This window comes from Xiphophorus maculatus, chromosome 17 (assembly GCF_002775205.1).
Source record: "Xiphophorus maculatus strain JP 163 A chromosome 17, X_maculatus-5.0-male, whole genome shotgun sequence".
Classification (NCBI taxonomy): Eukaryota; Metazoa; Chordata; class Actinopteri; order Cyprinodontiformes; family Poeciliidae; genus Xiphophorus; species Xiphophorus maculatus.
In genome coordinates, this window is record NC_036459.1 from 14,517,875 (window position 1) to 14,539,652 (window position 21,778).

The 21,778-nt window shown below is 40.2% G+C and overlaps 1 protein-coding gene across 3 annotated transcripts in view; it reads right to left on the minus strand.

Moving 5' to 3' along the window:
- Positions 1–485: 485 nt before the first annotated feature.
- The window catches only part of gramd4 (GRAM domain containing 4), a 42,746-nt gene continuing 21,453 nt past the window's right edge, over positions 486–21,778 (minus strand). For 2 of the 3 annotated variants that reach the window (XM_023350173.1, XM_014469579.2), the window contains 17 exons: positions 17,654–17,774; positions 15,613–15,674; positions 13,875–14,013; positions 13,525–13,550; positions 13,289–13,380; positions 12,567–12,658; positions 12,404–12,452; positions 12,252–12,323; positions 12,121–12,164; positions 11,917–12,026; positions 10,453–10,607; positions 10,145–10,162; positions 8,358–8,502; positions 8,172–8,265; positions 7,977–8,067; positions 7,767–7,835; positions 486–5,342 (listed from right to left, as the gene is read on the minus strand). In XM_023350173.1, coding sequence (XP_023205941.1) covers positions 5,232–5,342; positions 7,767–7,835; positions 7,977–8,067; positions 8,172–8,265; positions 8,358–8,502; positions 10,145–10,162; positions 10,453–10,607; positions 11,917–12,026; positions 12,121–12,164; positions 12,252–12,323; positions 12,404–12,452; positions 12,567–12,658; positions 13,289–13,380; positions 13,525–13,550; positions 13,875–14,013; positions 15,613–15,674; positions 17,654–17,774 — 1,490 coding nt within the window. In that variant the 3' untranslated portion in view covers positions 486–5,231. The remainder of the gene's footprint in view (positions 5,343–7,766; positions 7,836–7,976; positions 8,068–8,171; positions 8,266–8,357; positions 8,503–10,144; positions 10,163–10,452; positions 10,608–11,916; positions 12,027–12,120; positions 12,165–12,251; positions 12,324–12,403; positions 12,453–12,566; positions 12,659–13,288; positions 13,381–13,524; positions 13,551–13,874; positions 14,014–15,612; positions 15,675–17,653; positions 17,775–21,778) is intronic. The other variant, XM_023350174.1, reaches the window with a different exon arrangement.

Here is a 21,778-nt window from a genome sequence, read left to right on the forward strand (position 1 = left end):
AGAAGGGCCTTCAGGAGTGTCAGCTCATGTTTGGGAACGTGAACTCGAGTTATGTTGCTTTCATAAGTCATATGGAGCAAGACATCATTTAAAGACCAATTCCTTCCTCCCCTCCAAGTCTCTCGGTTGGTCACTTGGACTAAAAAACATGAAACAAATGTTGAACTTTTCGATTAACAGTACGAGAATATAGCAAGGTTAAAATCCCATAATTATAAACCACATTTAAGTTTGTCATGCATGTAAAATTCATTCATTCAAATTTATCCTATAACTTTTGTCAAATAAAAATGCTGGTTATGAGCTACACAAATATGCTCCGGTAAGAAAATTAGCAAGCTAATCCTGACCTCCATCTCGAAGAAGCAAATTGGGCAGAAGCTTTATTGGTGTCGCACTGACCTCTGGTGGCTGGATGGGGTACTGCTGCTTCATACGAAGGAACTTCCAAGTTTTATTGCGATGAAGACAGAGAAGCATGATGGTACCTTCAATTCTTTTACTTAAATTTAAAAAAAATGTACATCACATTATCTTTTACAATAGACATGTCTTTTTAAAAACTCTCTGGTTTCTTTACATTTGAATTATTTTGTATACAAATTCCTCTGAGAAAAAAAAAAATCAAAAATAAGGAGCCTGTGACAAATTACTCTCCATAAAACCTGCAGTTTCTTACAACTGATTGACTGTATGTTATGATTGTATCATAATATGTAATAGTCTTTAGTTCCGTCGTGTCAGATGTGAGCTGTTTTACAGCTTTGACAGAATTACTTTGATTTCTCTTAAACGATGCAGGAGCCATGGAGATGTTCCACAGTTTATACTCTGAGAATCACTTTGATGATGAAATGCTTTTTGGACAACACTTCGATAATACTAACACACAGTTAACAACATACTTCATGAAAGAGAGGACACCAGATGAAAGGAAAGCGACAACACTTCTGTTTTGGAAATGGTACAAATCAGTGATGTTGCCCTTTCAGTCCAACATGACCATCTCTGCTTTTTATTTTAACGTGTGATTGTGATGCTTCTGGCAGCTTCAACTACACCTGAACATTAACTGTAGCATGCAGTCAGAAGCTTAAAATACTGATTTCGTTGCTGCTATGGTTGATGCTCGCCTATTGGTGAGCAGAGGGGGTCATGAAAGTAAGTGGTGATGAGCCCATGTGAGTGGAAACCAAAAAAAAAAAATGCAACAAAATAAAAGCATTTCAGAACAGCAGGCCAGTCTTCATAACTCCAAAATGAAAGGAATTCAAACTGGGTTAACTAAAGTAGAAACATCAAACCATTTTCAATGTAAACGTGAGCATAGGCAGAGCATGGCAGACAAAAACAAAAGATTTGGCAAAAACAACAACAAAAAAGAATGTTCCACTTTTCAAACATGGTTAATACTCCATGGGAGAGCCTGAACTTTCCCAGAACGTCAAGATTACTTTACCAGAACTAACCAGAAACTTTCTTAGAGCCATCATGGCACTTATTGGGTTCTACCGATACATGATTACGATAAGGGATTGGTGCAAAAGTCAGTGATTCAATGCAATGGGCTTGATTTCCTGTATTTGGATCATCTGTCAGTTTTGTACCTTGATTTGTTGTGAATCTGTGCCAAATAAACTCAAAAAATAACTCAATTACTTTACCTTGAGCTATATAACAAACTTACTAGCACTTCCCAAGAATATGCTAGGTACTTTTTTGGGATTTTACCATAACTCAAAAGGAACTTTTCTGGTTTGCCGCTTGCCAGGTTCCTAGCTCAACATGCAAACTACTTTTGTGGAATCTGATTGTTGTCCAGGAGTAAACTGGCATCAGCACATAAAGCTGATGCCAGATTGCTGCAAGGATACACAGATTACGCCAAAGTATTGAAATTAGCTTCCAAGTTCAGAAAAAAAATCCTGGTAATTTTCCAAAAATGCCCGAGTAGTTTCCAGAAAGTATGTGGTAAGTTCATGAAATGTTTTGAGACTCTCTAAAATAACTCAGACACTCTGCAGCTCACATTCCAGTTTTTTGTGAAAAAAAGAATTTCAAAACAAAAATCCAACTAAAAGAAAAAGAAAAACTTCATGATGCAATCATGGATTGAACATCCAGAGACCTTTTCTAAAATGATGCCAAAGACTCACTTTGTACATGGCCTGTCCCTGTTTCTGTGCACAAAAGCAAAAGGAAAGGCATTGTTATTTTTTCTTCCTACATCTGTCTCACTTTCTTCACTTTGTGCCCAAAATGAAAGAAAGTTGGCAGAACGTGAAAAAACAAATGTCGCTCATGTTTTCTCAAGAGCAAAAATGTTTGAGAGCACAGCTCTATCCCTGCTCAGGAGCTCCACCTGGTGGTGCATCACAGGTAATAGTGATTTGATTGTTGAGAAAAAAAAAGTAGGAAAAGGGTCTAAGTTCTGGTAAATTAACCTTCAGTTCCAGGAAAGTGGAGGCTGTATTCTATAGTGCTACCAAAACACGATGCATTCTTTGCTATATATGAGTACAACCCTGCAATGATCCACAAGTTCTCAGCGTGAACCGATTCCAAAAGCTAAATGAAAAGCTTTAAAACAATAATCTCGCACTACAAACGGACTAAGCTGGTCTGCTGCATTTCAAGCAACTTCATATCCAGTTTCGTTGATCCAGACTGAGAACAGGAGGAGTCAGGATTTAAGAGAAACCCAGACATTTCCAGTGTTGAGGGCAGTTCTGAAGGGCAGTTCAGCTAAATCCTCTGCTTCCCTGGAGGATCGTAGATTCAGTCTTTTAAAAGCAGACCAACATCACAGTTGTTGGGTTTTTTTTTGTTGTTTTTAAAGATCAAAAACAGAGGAAATGTCAAGGCTTCCCCTTTTAACAGTGTTAAGGACATACATGAACATTAAATGGTGTGCTGCTGGAGAGTGTAAAAGGAGCTACTCTATTATATCTATATATCAATCGCACTAAAACTTCAATTCTGCACTGCATTCTTCTCACTAAAAAAAAAAAAAACACCAGAAAGTGTCTTATGTGGTTTGGCATTACGTTTCTACATAGCAAGCCATTCGACAAGAGAAAAGACCAGCTTTAGTCTTGTGAATTTCAAAATAAAGTGACACTGAAGATGCTTCAGTCAAAGTCATCGACTACTGCTTGAAAACACAGATTATCTGGAACACTAGTAGAATCTGTGGCGTTAGGGAAACAAGTAGACACAGTGCCTGAGAAAAGTATTCCACCTAAACTGACCAGCCATGAAAGGAGAGCATTAATAATGAAAGGCTGGGCAACTATTAATGTGGCTTTTATGGAAGGAAGCCATAGTTGAAAGAGTCCAAGTTAATGTTTGACAGGTGAAAGAAGCTAATTTGGACTTTCTGGCCAAAACGTTAAACATGGTATATGCTGGGAGATTTACCCTGAACATCCCTTTGATCACACCGTCCCAATGGAGAAGCATGGTGGTGGTAGCGTCTTTCTGTGGGCATGCCATTTTTAGCACATGGTGGAATTTGGATGGCGCTAACACTGAACAATCTTGTGGGGAAAATAAAAACTGGTTAAAATGGCCCAGTCAAAGTCCAGAGCCGAATCCCATTGAGGATTACAGCAAGGTTAAAAAAAAATTACAAATAAAATTAAAATAGGGCAGTGCCTCCCATGACTGCAGCCTTAGGCACCTGTCTACCCATGTCTTATGTTTTTTGTTCTTGGATGGGCTGTACTAAAATGTAAATTTCCCCCCTGCGGGTCTAATAAAGATATTCTTGATTCTTGGAACTGATGTCCACATATAATCTCCAACCAATCTGATTAAACTTGAGTTATTTAGTTGAAGAGAAATGGAAAAGACCAGCATTTGGAAGACATGACTCAGAAAATTTGCAAAATAAATTAATGGGGGTGTGAGAGGGATAAATAAAAACATCCCACAGGTCAGACTTCTAATTGCAAAAATATTATTCCTTCCACCTCACAAAGCAGTATTTTGTGTGGTAAAACGTTGATAAAATGTGTCAAATGAACAAGTTTAGAAGTTGTGGATACTTTTGTGAGGCACTGTATGTCTTGTTATTGTAGAATAATGTTTTAACTTTTCCTGCTAAAATTTTACTCATTTCAAGTGAGATAAATCAGAAGAGTTTTTTTTGTCTTTTTACATTTCTCTATGCAAGCTGGCTTTGATTTCCAGATGATAAATAATGTGAGGGTTAAATTATAATTTTAATTGCACATTTTATTCATGGGACTTCAGAGTCTGCTTTTGTTGAACAAACGAATGCGTCAGGATTTTAAGTGTCCAACACACATCCCAGCTAGTTCAGTTAGGAGTTCTGGTAAAGTGCAGCAAATATACCAGCTGTTTAAAAAACAAAAATAGATTTCGTCGCACAGCTTGTGAGGAATCTGCGATTTCCAACCGCCACCTATCTAAATGGCAGTCAGCGTTGTGCTCTCGTCTTGGATACAATCGGCAGCTCGCACCGCTACCAGCATCCAAACAAAGAAAACAAAGGCTGTCTAAGAAGACAAACAAAAGACTTCCAAAGGATAAGGCGGCAAAAAAAAAAAAAAAAAGTTCACGACACATTTCACGTCTGCACACTTACAAAAACACGGAAGCGGAGGCTGAGACGTTTTTGTCAGTTCGTAAGCCGGACGGCGCCCGAAGACGGCGATGTAAACTAACAGAAAGGCTCTGGTGTCAGTTGCAGGCTGACGTCTTCACAGCTAATAAAACACAGAAGAAAACAGAAAAACGAAAACAGTCGGACATGTCCACACCTCTGGTTCTGTCGGGTTTAGCCAAGAGGCACCGGTTTGACATGAATACTTTGATATACAGCAAGAACTTCTGCATCTGGCAGTTTAAAGTAGGTTCTGTTATCTGCTAGAGAGAGCTTCCTATTGTAGCAGACGGCGCCCCGTTGAGTGGGGAGTGATGGAGAGAAAAAATATATATAACTGACGCACAATAACACACACACCCACACATGCAACACCAGAACCAAGAAAGCCAGAAAAAGTCAGTTGGGAGAGGAGATCCAGCTCCTCCATCAGCCCTCTGCTGATTGGTTAAAACTACTCCTCTGTTAGCGCCCCCTTCAGGATGAGCAGTTTCCCCTAGGTGCCTCAAACAAGAAGCTGCCGCTCGTCCAGAGAGCCGGAGGAATTTGAGGGAAATCAGAAGCTCCCCAACATCAACGAGGAGTGGAAATGTGGAAGGGTCTAAAGCTCTGTGCTGGCCGGTGGTTTGGAGGTGGTCACAATCTTCATGTACTGGGTGAAGATGGTCTCGAACGCCTCGTCTCTGTGGATCATGGCGCCAAACACCAGCGGCTGCAGAAGACACACATGCTAAACTGAATCGGGCTTATTGGGAAAACATGAAGACTTCTGTTTGCGCCAAATAAGCTAACAGTATTAAAAACTAAACACAACTATTATTACATGTGGTTGCCAAACATTATACACAATAGACCACTACCTCTAGCAATATGAGCCATATATTGGCATTGATATTTCTAGGTTTACTTGCCTTCTTCACACCCAATCGTTTCCAAGACAGGAAACTATATGAGGCAAATCCATTAGCTTCTAGTCGAGTCAAGTTTATTTGTACAGCCCATTTCAGCAACAAGGCAGTTCAAAGCTCTTTATACAATAAAAGCATCATGCAGTCACCAATTATGAAACAAGCAATACATATTGCATGGAAATCATCAAGCAAATATACATCAAATCTATTGATCAATGTTCCTGTTATAAATCAACGTCAAGTCTGAACAGGTGGTGCTTTAGCCATGATTTAAAGGAACTCTGTTTTGGAGTTTTCTTGAGGTTTGTTCCGGATTAGAGGAGAATAGAAACTGAATGCCGCTACGCCATGTTTGGTTCTGGTTGTAAGGATGCAGGGGAGGCTAGAACTAGAAGGTTGATCCGACAACCGGTTTTTAATGTATTTTGGTGCCAAGTCGTTCAGAGATTTATAAATTAACTGTGGCAGTAACCAAGCAACTAAAGATAAACACATTGATCAGTTTCTCTAGACTTTGCTGAAACGTTAGTCCTTTAATCCTGGAAATATTCAGGTGACAGAAGTCTGACTTTGTAATTGTCTTTATGTGTCTCTGAATGTTCAGGTCTGAGTCCCTCATTTCTTCCAAACATTGCTGGACATTGAGATACGCCTGTAGTCTCTTTCCATCTTGCACCACTCTGCAGGTTTCTTGTCTAATCTTAGAGAGTCCCCACCATGCCACAGGCATCCACAGATCTGATAACATCCAGTTTTGAGCTCCTTGTGGTTTTGGATCAGCTATGGTTTAATTGCTGGAATTCAGACATGGAACTCTTCTGGGTTTACTTTGGAAACCAAGTTTTGCTACAGGCATTTTGCAGTCAAGTACAAGGTGCTGGGCCACCTGGTCTCCTTATGAACCTGGCAGCATCCACTGATTGCTTCCACTTTCGGTCCAGGTGGCATAACTCTGGAAACCTTTGAAATCTGTCCCATGTTTTTGTAACATTTAGGTACAATGCAACGAATTCTTCTCTGAATGCTTGGAACAAAGCCCTTAACTTGACACTACATACTTGCTCAAGCTTACAGTCGGAGCAATAATTAAAAAGTTTAAAAACACTTTGCATAGAAAAGGTTGGTTGAAGAGCAAAGTTTGTTTTTCCCCTCCACACAGAGTGAAGGGAGGTCAGGAAGTAAAAACGGCCTCAAAAGCTCAATGTTGGAGAACAAGCAAACAATGTTATCTTGGGCCACCAAGTCTTCCTAGCAACCATTAAACACCTTTCACACATCCAGCAGGGAGCTGAAGAGTGATTCCAGGAAAAAGTGTTTTGCATCCTAGCAACACAAGCATATCATATCTGCTAAATACCATGGAGAACTAAAATGACCTAAAATGAAACTTAAGTTGAGCTTTTTACTAACATGCTCTGTTATAGTGTATGTCTGAATAGCTTGTTAGCTTCTCCCATTGCAAGAATAATTGTAGTTTTCAGGGAAAAAAAGCTCACAGTGACATTTTTCAACAAGTGAGGATATTATAACTGATGCCCCTTTAAAGAATCCAAGCTAAGGCTTCAAGTATAGTGGATCTTGCTAAGGCCCTAGAACGCTTGAGTACATGGCATCAAACTCCTTCAAATATCACGATGAACAACAATCTGGTAGTATGTGCCAGGAAACCTAAAGCTCAAAAAAATATATTTTAGACGACAATTTTACAATCAACTTGCAAAAACTCACATTAATACCAAAATACATTAAAAATCTGCTGCTGTTGTATCAACCTTCCAGAACACTCGGGCCAAGCATGGAGGAGCAGCATTCAGTTGTTCTTATGCTTCACAAATCTGGAACGAATTTCTAGAAAACTGTAAAACTGCTGGAAGACCAAGTTCCTTTAAATCTAGACTAAAAACCCACCTGCTTAGAGTTACCTTTCATTAGTAGTAAGTCAAACATTGCTCAACATATTTGATGTGTATTTGCTTGATGAGTTTGAGTATGCCGTTTGACAAAATGTAATGTTTGTCTCATAACTCTTAATTGTATGATGCTTTTATGATGTAAAGCACTTTGAAGTGTCTTGTTGCCGAAATGTTCTGTACAAATAAACTTGACCTGTGTGGCTAAATTTCAAGCAGTTTCTAGTGTAATACACACTTGGCCATGGAGTATGAGACCAGAGGCCATCACAAGAGTGTGTTTAGGAACGGTCTCTTAAGTAGCGAAGCGCTCACCTTCTGAGTGGAGGGAGTGGCTATAGAGATGCCCATGCCGCTTCCTGGCAGGACCGACAGCACTTTGTACTAAACGGGGATAAAAATTAAATGGTATTAATTTAGGAAATTCATTAAAGTCAAACAACGTGGATCATAGAAAGTGTTCAACCTTTTATATTCTGGAATACATATTTTCTGGCCTACAGGAAGGTGGAAAAGGGAGAATACCTTCTGGATGTCTGTGATGTCCACTAGCTTGATCACTTTATTCTTCTTGGAAGAGCTGGATTTGGAGCTGGAGCTCTCGAAGCAAAGATAACTGACGGACAAAAAGGGAAGGAGGGCGTAATGGCGGTCAAAACTGTTCTTTATAACTTCTTCAGTTGTCAGTTCCTCCGCATGAGCGACAAGGGTTAAGCTTACTTCTCTGTGACGTAAAGAACTCCATTCCTGATGTAGTCTGTGGGCATCTTCCTATCTCTGTTTATCAGACAACACCTCCAGCCGTTGTCGCACACTAAGACAGAAAAAACAAAAACCTCAGATTCAATTTGCAGCCTTTGACGACCTCAGTTGAGAGTTTGCAGTGGTTGTAGTGAGTTTCCTCACCCGCCAGAGGGCGCTCTGTTTCCGGCAGGTTGAAGATCTCGTGGAAGGGACCCTTTTTGGTGCTGTGGGAGCGACCGGCGTCGTCTTCTCTGCTCATGCCGCTGGGGACGGTGGCGAGGCTGCTCCGAGACACCACCGGCTGAACCTGGTGGAGGCAGGGGGGATGGGGACAGGTCGGAAGAAACGGGAGGAAGAACAAACGAAAAAGAAACCCAAAGAAAGGATGACAAAAATGAGATGGTCAACAATAGCAACAAAAGAAAAAAAAAAAAAAAAACAATGAGGGGGGGAAGACAAAGAGGTGAAAAGAAGAGGAAAGGGGGGTAAAAGAGGGAGAAACAGGTCACGTGACTGAAAGATCCTCCATAAATCATCTTCGGCTGTTAGTACTGAACAATGCGCGGCTCTGCATGTGCACTTCATTGCGTCAGGCTCAGGTGTAACGTGCAAAGCAGAGAGGGAGGCTGCCATTCAATCAGCCTCTGTATGAGCACAAACCAAAATGACACTGGTTAGTCAGCGGCGCCTTCCTCCAGCACTCGCACACCTCAAACCTTTTCACATTTTCTCACGTTCTAAATGTATTTTATTGTTTTTTATTATGTAATTGACCAACACAATGCAGTGCGTAATTGGAAAGTGGAAGGAAAATGAAACATAGCTTCCCAAATCTGACACAATAATATGAAAAATAGGAGAAGCATTAGATAAAGATATGGTTAGGAATTCTTTCATTTCCCATTCTTTGCAGATGTGGAGCAATAGGTTTCAAGCCTTACTGCACATTTGTATTCTAAAACACTATTTTTTATTCTTTTGCAGTCCGACAGGTTTTCCTCTAGAACTGATCTTTATTTAACTTCATCCATCTTCACATCAACTCTCCCCATTCCCTATCCCTGCTGAACAAAAGCTTCTAAAGCTGTCACTGTCATGGTTTTCTTCTTACCACAGTTTTATAAAGGCCAGATTAATTGCTAATAGCCAACATGCTCTATTTCCAGGTGATTGAAGTCATAGTTTTAAAGCCTAAACATACTTTGCACTTCTCAACTGATTGTTTTTATTCTGAATTATGGGAATTGGCATGAAGAATAAAAGCAAATGCACACCACGCTTCTTAGATTTTTTAAAATCTATGTGTTCTTTTCCATCCACAATGATGATATACATAGATAAGGTGAATAAATGTGAAAAGGCTCAAGTTGTGTGTATACTTTTGCAAGGCACCACGTGTAATAATGCCAACCTTCACACTAAAAATGAATCCTGAGGGCTTTATAGTTCCAGCTGCTCTACATACAACTGCCACATAAAACTACCAGCATTTATAATTCTGGGTTTATTAGTGTTAAGGTAAAAAAAAAGGGGGCTTTATGAAGTAAAATAATAATATAAATGAAACAAAAACTGTTCTATGTGCATCTTGACTACTTGATAACGCTACTTCTTATTGAGCATCTTGCAGTGGACCAGAAATGTCAGAAATGTTGGTGGTTCGTGGAGAACCAAGTCGTTAAAAAATAAAACCCGGCGCAAATGCAACACTTATTTTTAACTTAATTTGTCAAATATTTTCTGACATTTTTAATCCATTCCATTCACAGTCACTGTCGGGTGGGATCCCGAGGTGTCACGCATTACACACACACACACACACACACACACACACACACACGCATTGAGGTGAGCTCATGGCACACCCATAAGCACAGAGGGGTGAGGTGGGGGGAACCAAAGGGGAGGGCAGGGATAGAGGGGGGAAGACACACACCAGAGCACCCTACCTTCTCAATGCAGGAGAGCTGAGAGAGAGAAACAACAGAATATACCTGAGACCGAAGCCACGCATGCTCACACACCTTTACGTAACCACACAGACAGAACAGGAAGTGAGAGGGGGGGCTGTGATGATTTATTAAGAGCGCTGATATTTGGAGGCTTTTTGATCTTCGTTTGTTTTTCACTCCTCTATGTGGTGGCGGGGAGGATGGGAAGGTAGAGGGTGGAGGTGTTCAGAGCTTTCAAGTCTAACCTGTTTAGGAAAGGTCTGAGGGGAAAAAATAAAAAAAGGGGGGCGTTTAGGCCCACCTACCCGCCGGGACACAGTGGCGTTGGTCCGCTCTTTGAGCTGGGGGTCGGTGGGGAGGCTGTTCCACACAATGTACGGCGTGTCGTACTTGTCCCGAAGCTTCGGACAGCTCTTAAACAGGAAGTCTATAATGAAGAACTTGATACCGGCATACACTCCTATGGAGAGGAGACACGAAATGGACAAAGTTTAACGTTCCAAGTTATCCAATCAGTTTGTTGTCATTTCAATTAATCAGGAAATGCAAAAATTTTTTAAAAATTATACTAGATTCCCTTTCAAATTGATTTTATTTCTAGTTTTCTTTTCTAAAAAAGAAATTACAAAGGACATAAAATATTTCCAAAAACGTGGTTTTTATTTCAGTCGTTTCTTCTGTTGTACGACGGAGTATTAAATACAGGCTGTGAAACTTTTTAATTATGAGAATGTAGTATCCATACAAGCAGATTAAAAATGCAATATTACCAGTAAAAAATGACGAGAAAAAATAACTGTAATGGGGGAAAAAAAGCTCCGATAGTGATCAGGATGTGATCTCAGCAGCTCAGTTCGTGTAGTTCTTGCTTCAAAATACAGTTGTTTGCATCATCATTTCAAAGTCCTCCTGCTAATAATAATTCCATCCTGATGTGCTAAAAGATCATCTGTATAACTTGTACCAACGAATAACTTCAGACACGCAGCTCTCCTAACGTAATTGTTTTCGTTGGAATTTCCATAGAATTACTAGTTTATTTTTCCAAATATTACAACTGTATTCTATTGTCTTTATTAAAAAATAAGAATAATAATCTATGTCTGTCTCTAGTATTCTGTCGTAGAGTTGACCTGAATTCGAAGCCAAATGAAAAGAAATTGTAAAACACAAAACAAGATTGCGGCCTTGCGCCTGCTAATCTCACTCTGAACTATGGAAATCCAGAGAATGCATTGTTTGGGGGATGAAAAAGTCCAAATTTCCCCCCAAAAATGTAATCTTCAAAAACACAATATTTGATTAATCGATAAAGCTGATTTATCGCCCAGCCCAGGTTACGATTTCAAAACTACAAGAGTTTTCCTTCATGACGTTGCTAATTAAGTTCTTTTAGAGACGAAGTTCCTACATGATTTTTCATCAAAAGTTTCAAATTTTTCCTTCACTAAAACATCAATAATTCTGTTCTTTTTTTAATTCAATTTTTAATATATTTCTACAAGTATCTGGCTTTAAACACTGAACCTGTGGAGATAAAAGACTGATAAAAGACATACTTTCCAAAACCATTTACAAACAGATCAGATAAGCAACCAGCTGCCACTCACAGGCAGGGCAGAGGAAGGTTACACAGCTACTGTATGAATGCATTTGTTTGTGAAAAAAGAAGAGCTCAATTTATTCGAGGTCCTTCGGCAATATTTAGAGAATGTCAGCTGGATGAAAGATAAATAAAAAAAAAGGGGAAGTGCGTGCGTGTGTCTCACCCATCATGAAACCCATCAGCTTGTACGGGAGGACGCAAGAGAAGATGAAAGCAACCCACAGGCAGATGTAGAGCTTCCTGGTGCTATCTGGCTGCACCCACATAAACAGACTGCAACACACACACACAGGAAAGAGATACACACAGAATAAGTCGGAGTTTCACGGCATGCGGGGCAGGATGTGTTTTCAGGGTAAAGACTCACTTCTTTATCTTCTCCAGAACGTCGGCCATCTTACCGAAAATGTTCTGTGGCGAGAAAACACCAAAGACCATAAGATTTTTCCTCCATTTTTTGTACTTTTAAGATTGATTTTTAAAGAAAGGGCATCCTACCTGAGCTTTTTGTGCCACATCGAGTACAAGCTGAAACTTTTCAGATACAGTCAGGTCTTCCTTTGGGGGCTCCTGCAAGATATGAAGTTAAATTAGTAAATTAAACTAAAGTGAATTTTCTTCTGATCCAGAAGTCTTTGTCGTTCTCCTACCATGGGTTCAGACACTTCAGGCACAATGCTCCACTGAATCCTCCACCCTCTGACAGAAACAACAAATCATTCACACAATTTAATCTAAAAATTTCAGGAATACCAACCAACACCCATCTTGCTTATTAGCATTTAATCTGCTGTTATGCAAAAAATAAAGCACCTGGCAATGAGGTAATTCAAAGACAAGCGCAGGATGGCCAGGAAGAAGAACATGGGAATTGCCCAACCATGCCAAGCAGCATTCATGTAGATCTGAGGGAGAGAAAGAAACATTTAGTTATCAGCAGCTAAACGGCTACGTTTGGTATGATCTTCAAACTAAAACTGAAAACTTGATGAGCACAGAGATGAACTGCAGGCTTTATTTGGTTCCTTCAACAGGACAGATGGGCTCAAAGTAGTGCACAATTGTGGAAGGATACTTTTTTATTTTTGTGCATTTGTATTCATCCATAAAGCTCTGAATGAAATCCAAAAAAACTAATTCAGAAGTTACTTAATTACTAAAAGGAGACATTTATCCTTCATCTCTATTTGATAAATTTGTTTTTGTGTTTTCCATTGTAAAATATGACAAAAAAAACGCTGAAACTGAAGGTTTTGACTTGATAAAACATGGGAAAACCTGGAAGGTTTTGAATGCTTTTGCAAGGCCACAGAACAAGTGGCTAAAGACGATTTGGCACAGCTCTGGACATCAATGAAGATCTAATTAGACCACAGCAGTCTTTGGCAGAGTCACTAAAACCTATAAACAGAAGTCTCTGCCACTCATTTCGGCTTTTCCTCGTGAGACGACGCTAACGGGGATCAATGCTTTTCTCTTTTGAATCCTAAAAACCAAGCTGACATGTAGAGGTTTTGCGTGAAGCGTTCACTTACAATGAAGGCAATAGCTGAGGTGTAGACAGAGTGCCAGTTAGATAAGGCGGAGAGGTTCCTTAAGAAGTTAGTGACAGGTCTGGCTCCTCGTTCTGAAAAAACAAAACAAACAAAAAAACAGACGTGAAACATAGGTTAGAATTATTTCATACAAGTTTATATAATATAGTGTTATGTGGTGACATTACATCACCATCTCTGTTTATGGTTTGTGTGGGTGTTGTTTTTGCACTCACTGAGTCGCCTCATGTTTTCCGTCAACCTGAAAGGAGAAAAAGGAAATAAACAGGTTAGGAAACTGCACAAAAAAAGAAAATATAAAAAGTAGGAGGTCACACTGCGCTGTAGCCTTCATAAGCCTGTGACTCACACTTCCTTCATAGAGAAAGAAATAAATCCTCCAACTTCCTACGTGCAAAATAAAAGCTGATCTAAAGACAGCGCCTAGCTACAATGACAACACTACTAAATATTTTAAATATAAACTCAGTCCAACATGTTTTAACCATAAAATCTGAAGGAGCTACGGCCTGTTGTCCCTCTCTTTACTCGGCACAGGTTCTGTTTTGGAGGAAACCCGACCCACCTTTTAGCACTTAGCGGCTCCTCCGTCTCCACAGTGCTCTCCTCTGGCTGGAAGCGGAAGTCTTCGATGTAAACCCCGAACCGCTCGTAGAGCCACTTCTGCAGCCGCGAACTCCACACCTCCTTCTGCTGTTTCTCCGCTAAACACAGAGGGAGCCCAGCAGACAGGTCAGAGGTGGAACTGTGGATACACACCGAGGTTGGTGTCTGTAGAGAAGGTGCTAATTAGGAGTTAGGGCTGGGTGAAATCTAATTTTTTGGTTTCTGAAGATTAGATTTTTTTTTTTCCCTCAAAAATCTGGAGTTTGAGGTAGCAATTTTATGAGAACTCCACCACGAAAAAGCCAAACAAATTAATGGCATAAGCTTTTTTCTCCTTAAAACAGGATTTTAAGAAGTTATTCTAGTAAAATTGCATCTTTATTCTGCTAATATTATGACTATATCCTCACAATTAAAAATAAATTCTATATATACTCCATCTCCAACTCACAGAAGTTCTTCTGCAAACACTGTTTCCTCACAGAATTTTTTTTAATCAAAATTCTTCATTGGATCTGGCATGCAAAAAAGAAAAACAAATTGGAGGTTTTATTTTTAAGCTGTATGATTAGGACTCAAACTTTGTTTTATGGAATAGCAAAAACAATATAATGTAGCAAATGGTGTAATTAAAAAAGCAATAAATAAGAAATAACAGGACATTGTTTGAAATAAGCACCTTATAAAAGCTAGCCATCTACTGTTTGAAAGAAAAGTCTGCCCATGATTACCTAGCAACAGCTAGCTTCAAGATTGGAGCAAACTGGTAAAACAAAAACCAAGCCAAGCAGAGAGAAAACATTTTCTAACCCTAACCCTTTGGCAGCATCCACATGCAGCTCTTTAAGAAACGACACCGCTAACCGTCATTAGAACAAAAGCAGCCGCTACAGCGAGCTGATTGGTCTAAACCTCTGTGCCTTGGCTGAAAACCCTCCAACGCTCTCTTTTACAAACTACCAACAGCAAAGGATCACAACGCTGTTCAACAAGACTCCTTACAATACCACTAATATTATTATTACTATTATGATTGAGTTATTGCATTAAAACTTTAAAGTATTATTATTAAGGCAAATGAGCATCATGGTAAACATTAATGTGCGCTCACTTTATTTTTCTGGTCTGAATGCGCACCACAAGAGGCAGTGTTAGTTTGAGAAGATGAAGGAACTCATTCTATCAAAGTTTGACTTCCAGTGACTGGTGTGTGTGGGTGTGTGTGGGCGTGTGTGAGATAGTGTGTGTGGTTGGCTTTAAGACAAAGGAAGATGCCAGAGTGCCGTCAGTGGGGAGGGAGGCTGGAGCTAATTTAGACAATTAGGTTATGATTGTGGATCACTTCATGTAGGTCAGATGAGTCCGAGTCTTGCCTTAAGTTGAGGCTGGGGTGTGTGAAGGAGTGTTTGCAGAAGAAGGAATGATTGAAACTATGGTTGCCGTTAATATTTTGTATTGAGTTAAAATCGGTAAATGCACTTAAACTGCAAGTTTGTGTTACAGCCGTCACTCGCACTGCGTTCTCATCTACAGCAGCCTCCAAACACTTCCGGCTCTCTCTGTTTCAGCAGCTCCTCTACAGCCCGTCCTGAAACCTGAAGCCCCGCCTCCATCTTTTTGAGTTACTTTTCCCAAGCCCACCTCTCCCACTTCGTTTCCCGTCTGTGCCCAACCCACCCCCTCCGTCGGGGACGTACCCGTGCCATTGTTGGAGGGCGACTGCTGTTTTCGGGGAGGCTGCGGTGGCGAGTCCTCCAATCTGAAGGCGAAGAAAGAGAAAAAGAGAGAGAAAGCACGGATGATTTGTGACGTCACAAACGCTGGCGTCGCACGAGAAACGTCTCGGAAACAACAGCTGCCATGACGGATACAGGCGGATTGATTGGAAGCAATTTTAGACACAATCTGTCCGAGTTGAGACAACAGGCTAACAGCAGGTGCTCGACAAAATGACCAGTGCCAAAAAAATAAAAAAATTGGAACCCTCTGCAAAATCAATATGATACATTCTTCTTGAAATTTAATCTATAAATATATAGACTCAGCTGTCACGATTCCTTAAAGCAGATGAAAAATATGACATTAATATGAGCAGCAGCTAAAATACAAGAAATTGTAAAATGAATGAAGCATTCCTTTTATAGACACACTGAGAAATCAATGGATGGCAAAAATCTCCTAATTCCTGCCTGAGTCAACTGGAAATCTTAAAAATCAGATTTTTCAATCATTAAACTATACACAGGTGTTACCAGGCCAGTTCTGATAAGAAGCCTCTAAATGCTCCACTGTAAATGTTTCTATTACGTTTTTGGATTAAAAAGTTGAAGACTGGACATCCAAACATGCAGAAGCAGCATTCAGCTTCTATGCACCATAAATCTGGAACAAAACTGCAAAACAGCTGAAATACAGAGTTCCTTTAAGTCAAGGCTAAAACCTGTTTAGAATTGCTTTTGAACCATCATAGGTGAAACACTGACCGACACATTTGATGCGTGTTGATGATTTTGATGATGGCACTCACCAAAATGTAATGTTTGTTTCTGGTTTCTCAGTTGTTGACTACACGGAGTCTTTTATGACTTTGTACTTTTGTGTTTCATGATGTAAGGCACTTTGAACTGCCTTGTTGATTAAATGTGCTGTACAAATCAACTTTTTTTTTTTTACTTTTTTTTCTCCGAAGAGTTTTTGCGGCGCTCGTGGCTCGTATTTTTTCGACAGTAGGCAGACAGGAAGGAGGGTGAGGAGAGGGGGGAAGACATGCGGCAAAGGTCGTCGAGACCGGGAGTCGAACCCGCGACGTCCGCGTCGAGGACTAAGGCCTCCAAACGTGGGGCGTGCTAACCCCCTGCGCCACCACAGCACGCCCCCTGTACAAATAAACTTGATCGATTGATTCACCTCTGCTCCTATCATACATAACAACAAGTATTTCCCATTAACCAGAGGATAAAACATTTCTAACGTATTAATTGTGGTGCTTAAAGAGAAATCTAAATCAAAATTGGACTCTGATCGTTTCATCTCCAAGATAAAAATTAAATAAGGTTAAGGACAATACTCAGCACTTTTATTCTTAACAGTTACATATTTTTCTATGATACTAAATTAAGTGCTAATCTTACCTCAAAGCAACTGTCACATTTTAGGCCATTCTTTGTTTTGGCAGCCATCAGTAAACAATTGCTCCTCTGAGCCTCACAGGAAGTCTTTCATTATACTGGCCAACTGCTGATATATTATAATTTCTATTTAGGAGGACTTAAAATCATTTTTCTCTTCTTTTTTTTCTGCTTTAGTTTCACAGCAGACTCCAGCCAGCTGGAAGCTACAGACTAGAAAAACAAAGCTGTGTTCAGGACTCCTGTGGTTTCTCCCACATTCCTGAGGTCGTGTGGCTGTACTGATAATCACTCGGAGATCTCCAGAGGAATCTCTCAGTGGTGAGTGGGTTGCACGCTAACCAGACAGCCAGAGTCCAGCTGACACTAGCATGGCCGCGGAGTCACACGGAGCGGATGGTCGCTCTGATCGGCTCGTGACTTGGTCCTGTTTTTTTCCATCTCCTACGGAGCGCACAAACTCGCCTCCTCGAGGAATTCCCCGCCTACCAACCTGCTGACGCTATTTATAACGGAAAGCCTTGGCCGCCGCCGGCACTGGTAAACAGACACACACTTTGACCTAGGGTGAACTCTGCAGGGCCGAAACGAAGCGTTTGCTCCAGCTCACCTCGTCCTGAGGACCTCGTTCATCTTCTGCTCCAGATCCAGCCTTTTACTCCGCTCCCTCTCCAGCTCCTGCCGCAGCGAGTCCACATTGGTCTCTTCCCGCAACTTCCTCAGCTCCTCCTCTAGAAAAGGATAGAAATCCTGGAAATCAGTTTGCAGCATTCTCTTAACGAGACGACAAGCAGCCATACAGAGCGGCGCGTGCACACAGAGTGAAAGTTTAAACTGACTTTTGGAGACGTACGATGCTTTCGTTTCCTCATTTGGTTTCACATCACTAACAGAAAAAGGAAAGAAAAGAAAAAAAGGCGAGCTTTTGCTTTAAAAGCAGAGTCCGAGTCAACCTACATAAGCTGGTTTCAGGTGTCAGGACTTTCGGAGTGTCAACTGCAGCATCAGCAGAGTTTCCTCTCACACCATTGTCCCGGACTAAAAGGGACACATGAATATTGGAGGAGGGAAGAGGCCAAGAAAAGTGTGCAGGAGCAACAGCGCTGTAAGGCTGCTCAAAAATATACTTTAAATCCCCCAAATGCAGAGAAATAATCTTCATTAAACATGGGCCCTATGATAGCCTTAAGTTATGAGAAAGAACCATGGTGTATATTTATCACACATCCATTTTCCGTTTTAATTCACAAAAACAATTTGGCTGCTACGCTTTCGTTCTCAGCCAATTTCACATATTACTTTTGTCCTTCACCGCCTCCCGTAAATGCTAATGAAACATTTACTGCCTGGACCTCCAGCTGCTCAGGCATCGGCTTAACATGGAGTCAAAAGGTTTACAATTTGGTTGCCCCGTTTACATTTTATCTCTCACTGTACAAATTAGTACAAAATATTAATTTAAACTAAAAAAAACAACTTCTTTTTCAATAATGATGTTTAAGGTACGTAGTATAAGTGAACTTTTCTTTAAATTATGCATGTCAGTAACTCATGGAGCCATTTAGGAATAATTACGAAGAAAGGATCAAAACAAAGTGTTTTCAAGTGACTGACCTTTCTGCTCAAATTAAATGCTTAAACACAACATACAAAGAAAGTCCCAAGAAAAAAATACTTGTCAAGTTTTTTGGGATTTAGCAAAGAGAAATAATTTTATTCTAGCTGACCTAAAACAAGAGATGTTTAATCTGATTTAATTTCAAACAGTGAGAAATAAAAATGTCTGTTAGGTGTATGAAAATCTTGAAAACACTTAATTGCAATACGGGTATTTTCAATTGTTTTGACCATTATTTTTATTTTACCAGTCTCTTGAGATAAAAATCTTTTTAGAGCGAGACCTGGCTTTTGTCTGGTTCTCTAAAATGCATTTGCTCTAGAAGATACAATTCAGCAGCGATAGGAACGCAAGTCAGTCTCGAGGATTCCTTCCAACGTATTTATGCAACGCTATTCTAATCTCGCCTTCAACACTTCTGCACATGGCCAAACAGTCGCCTCGCTCTGTGAATGGTACGGCCTTTACGGTATAAGCAAATGGCTGGTCAAAGGTTGGAAAGGGCAGTAAGCGGCTTAATGCTCGCCTGACGGCGCCACGCCAGAACTTTCCACAGCTGAATATGAACCTGATAAACGAAACGCAGACAGAAGCTGGAAAGCGTTGCGGCAGATGTACTTTATGTATCTGAACAGAGATATTTTGCACAAAAATGGCAAGGCAAAAGTTAACCAACAAAACGTTGTGTTTGAGTAGCTGATCTCTTGTCGGTTCCTCTGGTAGAAACGGAAGTTCATCTTTTTAAAAAAGTACATGAAACAAAATGTGCCTCGTCCCAGAAGTCCATCCAGGACAGCGCTGTGGAAATGGGGCATCCGGTTCGTGATACAACACAGCATGACACAATACGCTATATGTGTCAGACAAAAAGAGCGGGAGTACAGTCATGCCCCTATTCCAGAGTGGCTCTCTACATTAGATACCACATTAATAATTCTGTCAATATGCCTGCCTGTTCTGCTTCTAAAATAGGACTGCTGACTTCTAGAGAAAGTGCTCTAAGTTAAAGCATCACAGGGCATCTTTGGCCAACCGAAGGTCAGGAACTGAACCATTTATCTGCAGCACAGAATAAGGATTAGCTAAATGTCAAGGCAATAGTTGTCACTTTGAATCACAGTGACCTTCCTCCGGTGCGAGCTTCTAGGAAAAAGGAGGGGGAGTTGGATTTTCAAAAAGGACAAACAGGTACTACAAACCAGAAGAGGAGAACATCTGGAAAACCATTTTTTAATCCCACTTCCAGTATATATAATTTGAGCTAAAGGATGGTGATTCATTGAGGTATAAAAAGGTTTTAAAGGCTACTGAAACTGGTGATTATTTTTGGTAATATTTTTCTGATTGGTTACTTATTCAAAAGTTACTGAATACGTGACCAACCACAGTATCAGTATTTCTTTAAATCAAATTTAAGACTTTAAGATGTTTTAATGTCACCTTGAAAGAAATTTAAAAACCAAACAACAATGAATACAGGGGAAATGGTTGAGGGATCCGGTATTACAATAAGGCATAACAAAAACTAAAATTTTTTTGATTTGAAGCTCTTGGCAATAACTTGCTGCCAACCTTAAGTTTTTTTGCACCTAGCCTCGTATGAGTTGCCAAGAGAAGTGATGAACAGTGGCAAAAACAAATGCCACCCAGCCAATTGCCCATAAATTTGCACTTACTCATGATAGATACAAAACAGATACCTAGCTTGCTTTCTAGGGTATCTTAGCAGCTAGTTAGCAGTAGCGTCAACCGTCTCGCGTCACAGAACGCAAAAAAGATGTCTGCATAACAATTCAAACTTTTGTCTGACAGAACAGTCCCGTGAGGGGAGAAAAATATAATGATGCACAGGATTAATTAGTTCTCCCAAGATAAAATGTAAGACCTTTGATTGACATATTTAAGGCTAACTTACTTTATTGTTTTAAAAGACAGACATTTTAAGGCATTGATTTTAGACTTTTAAAGGATGCACAGTCACCCTGCATCACAATATTGTTTAAAATATGCTTTAATCAATTTCATGCCCACCATTGTAGATCAAATCAAGCATGAAGCTGTACAAAGATAAATTAAGATTAGACCATTAGACTCTGGACAAACAATTTGTTTTCACGATCCATTTTATTTATTTATTTTTAATAAAATGACTCAAAGATAGAATCTTGAATTGTTCTATCAGATGGCAACTCCAGCGTGGTCATTTCCTCTCGTTTATTGTTGCTCCAAACATGCTACCAACCACAACTAGAACTGCAGTTGATGATGAAACTTCCTGTTCCTGTGCAGGAACACAGCTGCTTGATACTTGTGACAACAATCATGAACTGCAACCATTAACAGGAAACCTTGCTGGTTGCTGGTGACCAACAACAATATGACATTGACATTTTTGTTGTTGTTTTGTGGTTGATGCTGTTGATTATGTCAACCAAAACCGGGTAGAATTCCAAGGTAGATTAAGCGATTACCAAAACTAACACGTGAAACAACTTTTATTAAAGCTCTAACAAAAATAATTGACTCTTTATTGGTTAAAATCCAGGTTCCATTTCTAACTAGACGAGTGACAAGACAGCCCAGAGGAAGAGATGAAAGCTTGCTGAGAGTTAGCCAAACTATGATCAGCTATAAAGGATCTTATTTCTGCTCACATGTACCTCAGGTGTATAAATATAACTTAGCTTAAAAATAAAATAATCAAATTACATCTTAGTAAAATTCTTAAACCCTCTGCCCACAATATCCAAAGTCTAAAGGTCACAAACTTACTGAGGTTGAAGTTACTTTTATGGCTTTTGACCCTATCCACTGCTCCACTGTACAGCAGCTCAAAGCTGTCAAAGGTGCAGTCCTCCAACTTGCACATGCCCATACGTCTCTGTAGCTGTCCACTTCCTGGGACGCTTGCGCAGGACCGAGACGGCAGGGTGGCCGCCTTGGGCTTGTCCTGAAATCGCGCCACGGCTTCCCGCTGTTTGGTCTCTTTCTGCTCCAGAAACGACTCAAAGTTCCCCCAAACCCTGAGCGCCGCATTTAAGTTTCATCCATAAGGTGAGGCAAGCGGCTGGAGGGCAGGATCCTGCAGGCAAATTTTAATCAGTCGCAACAAAGCAG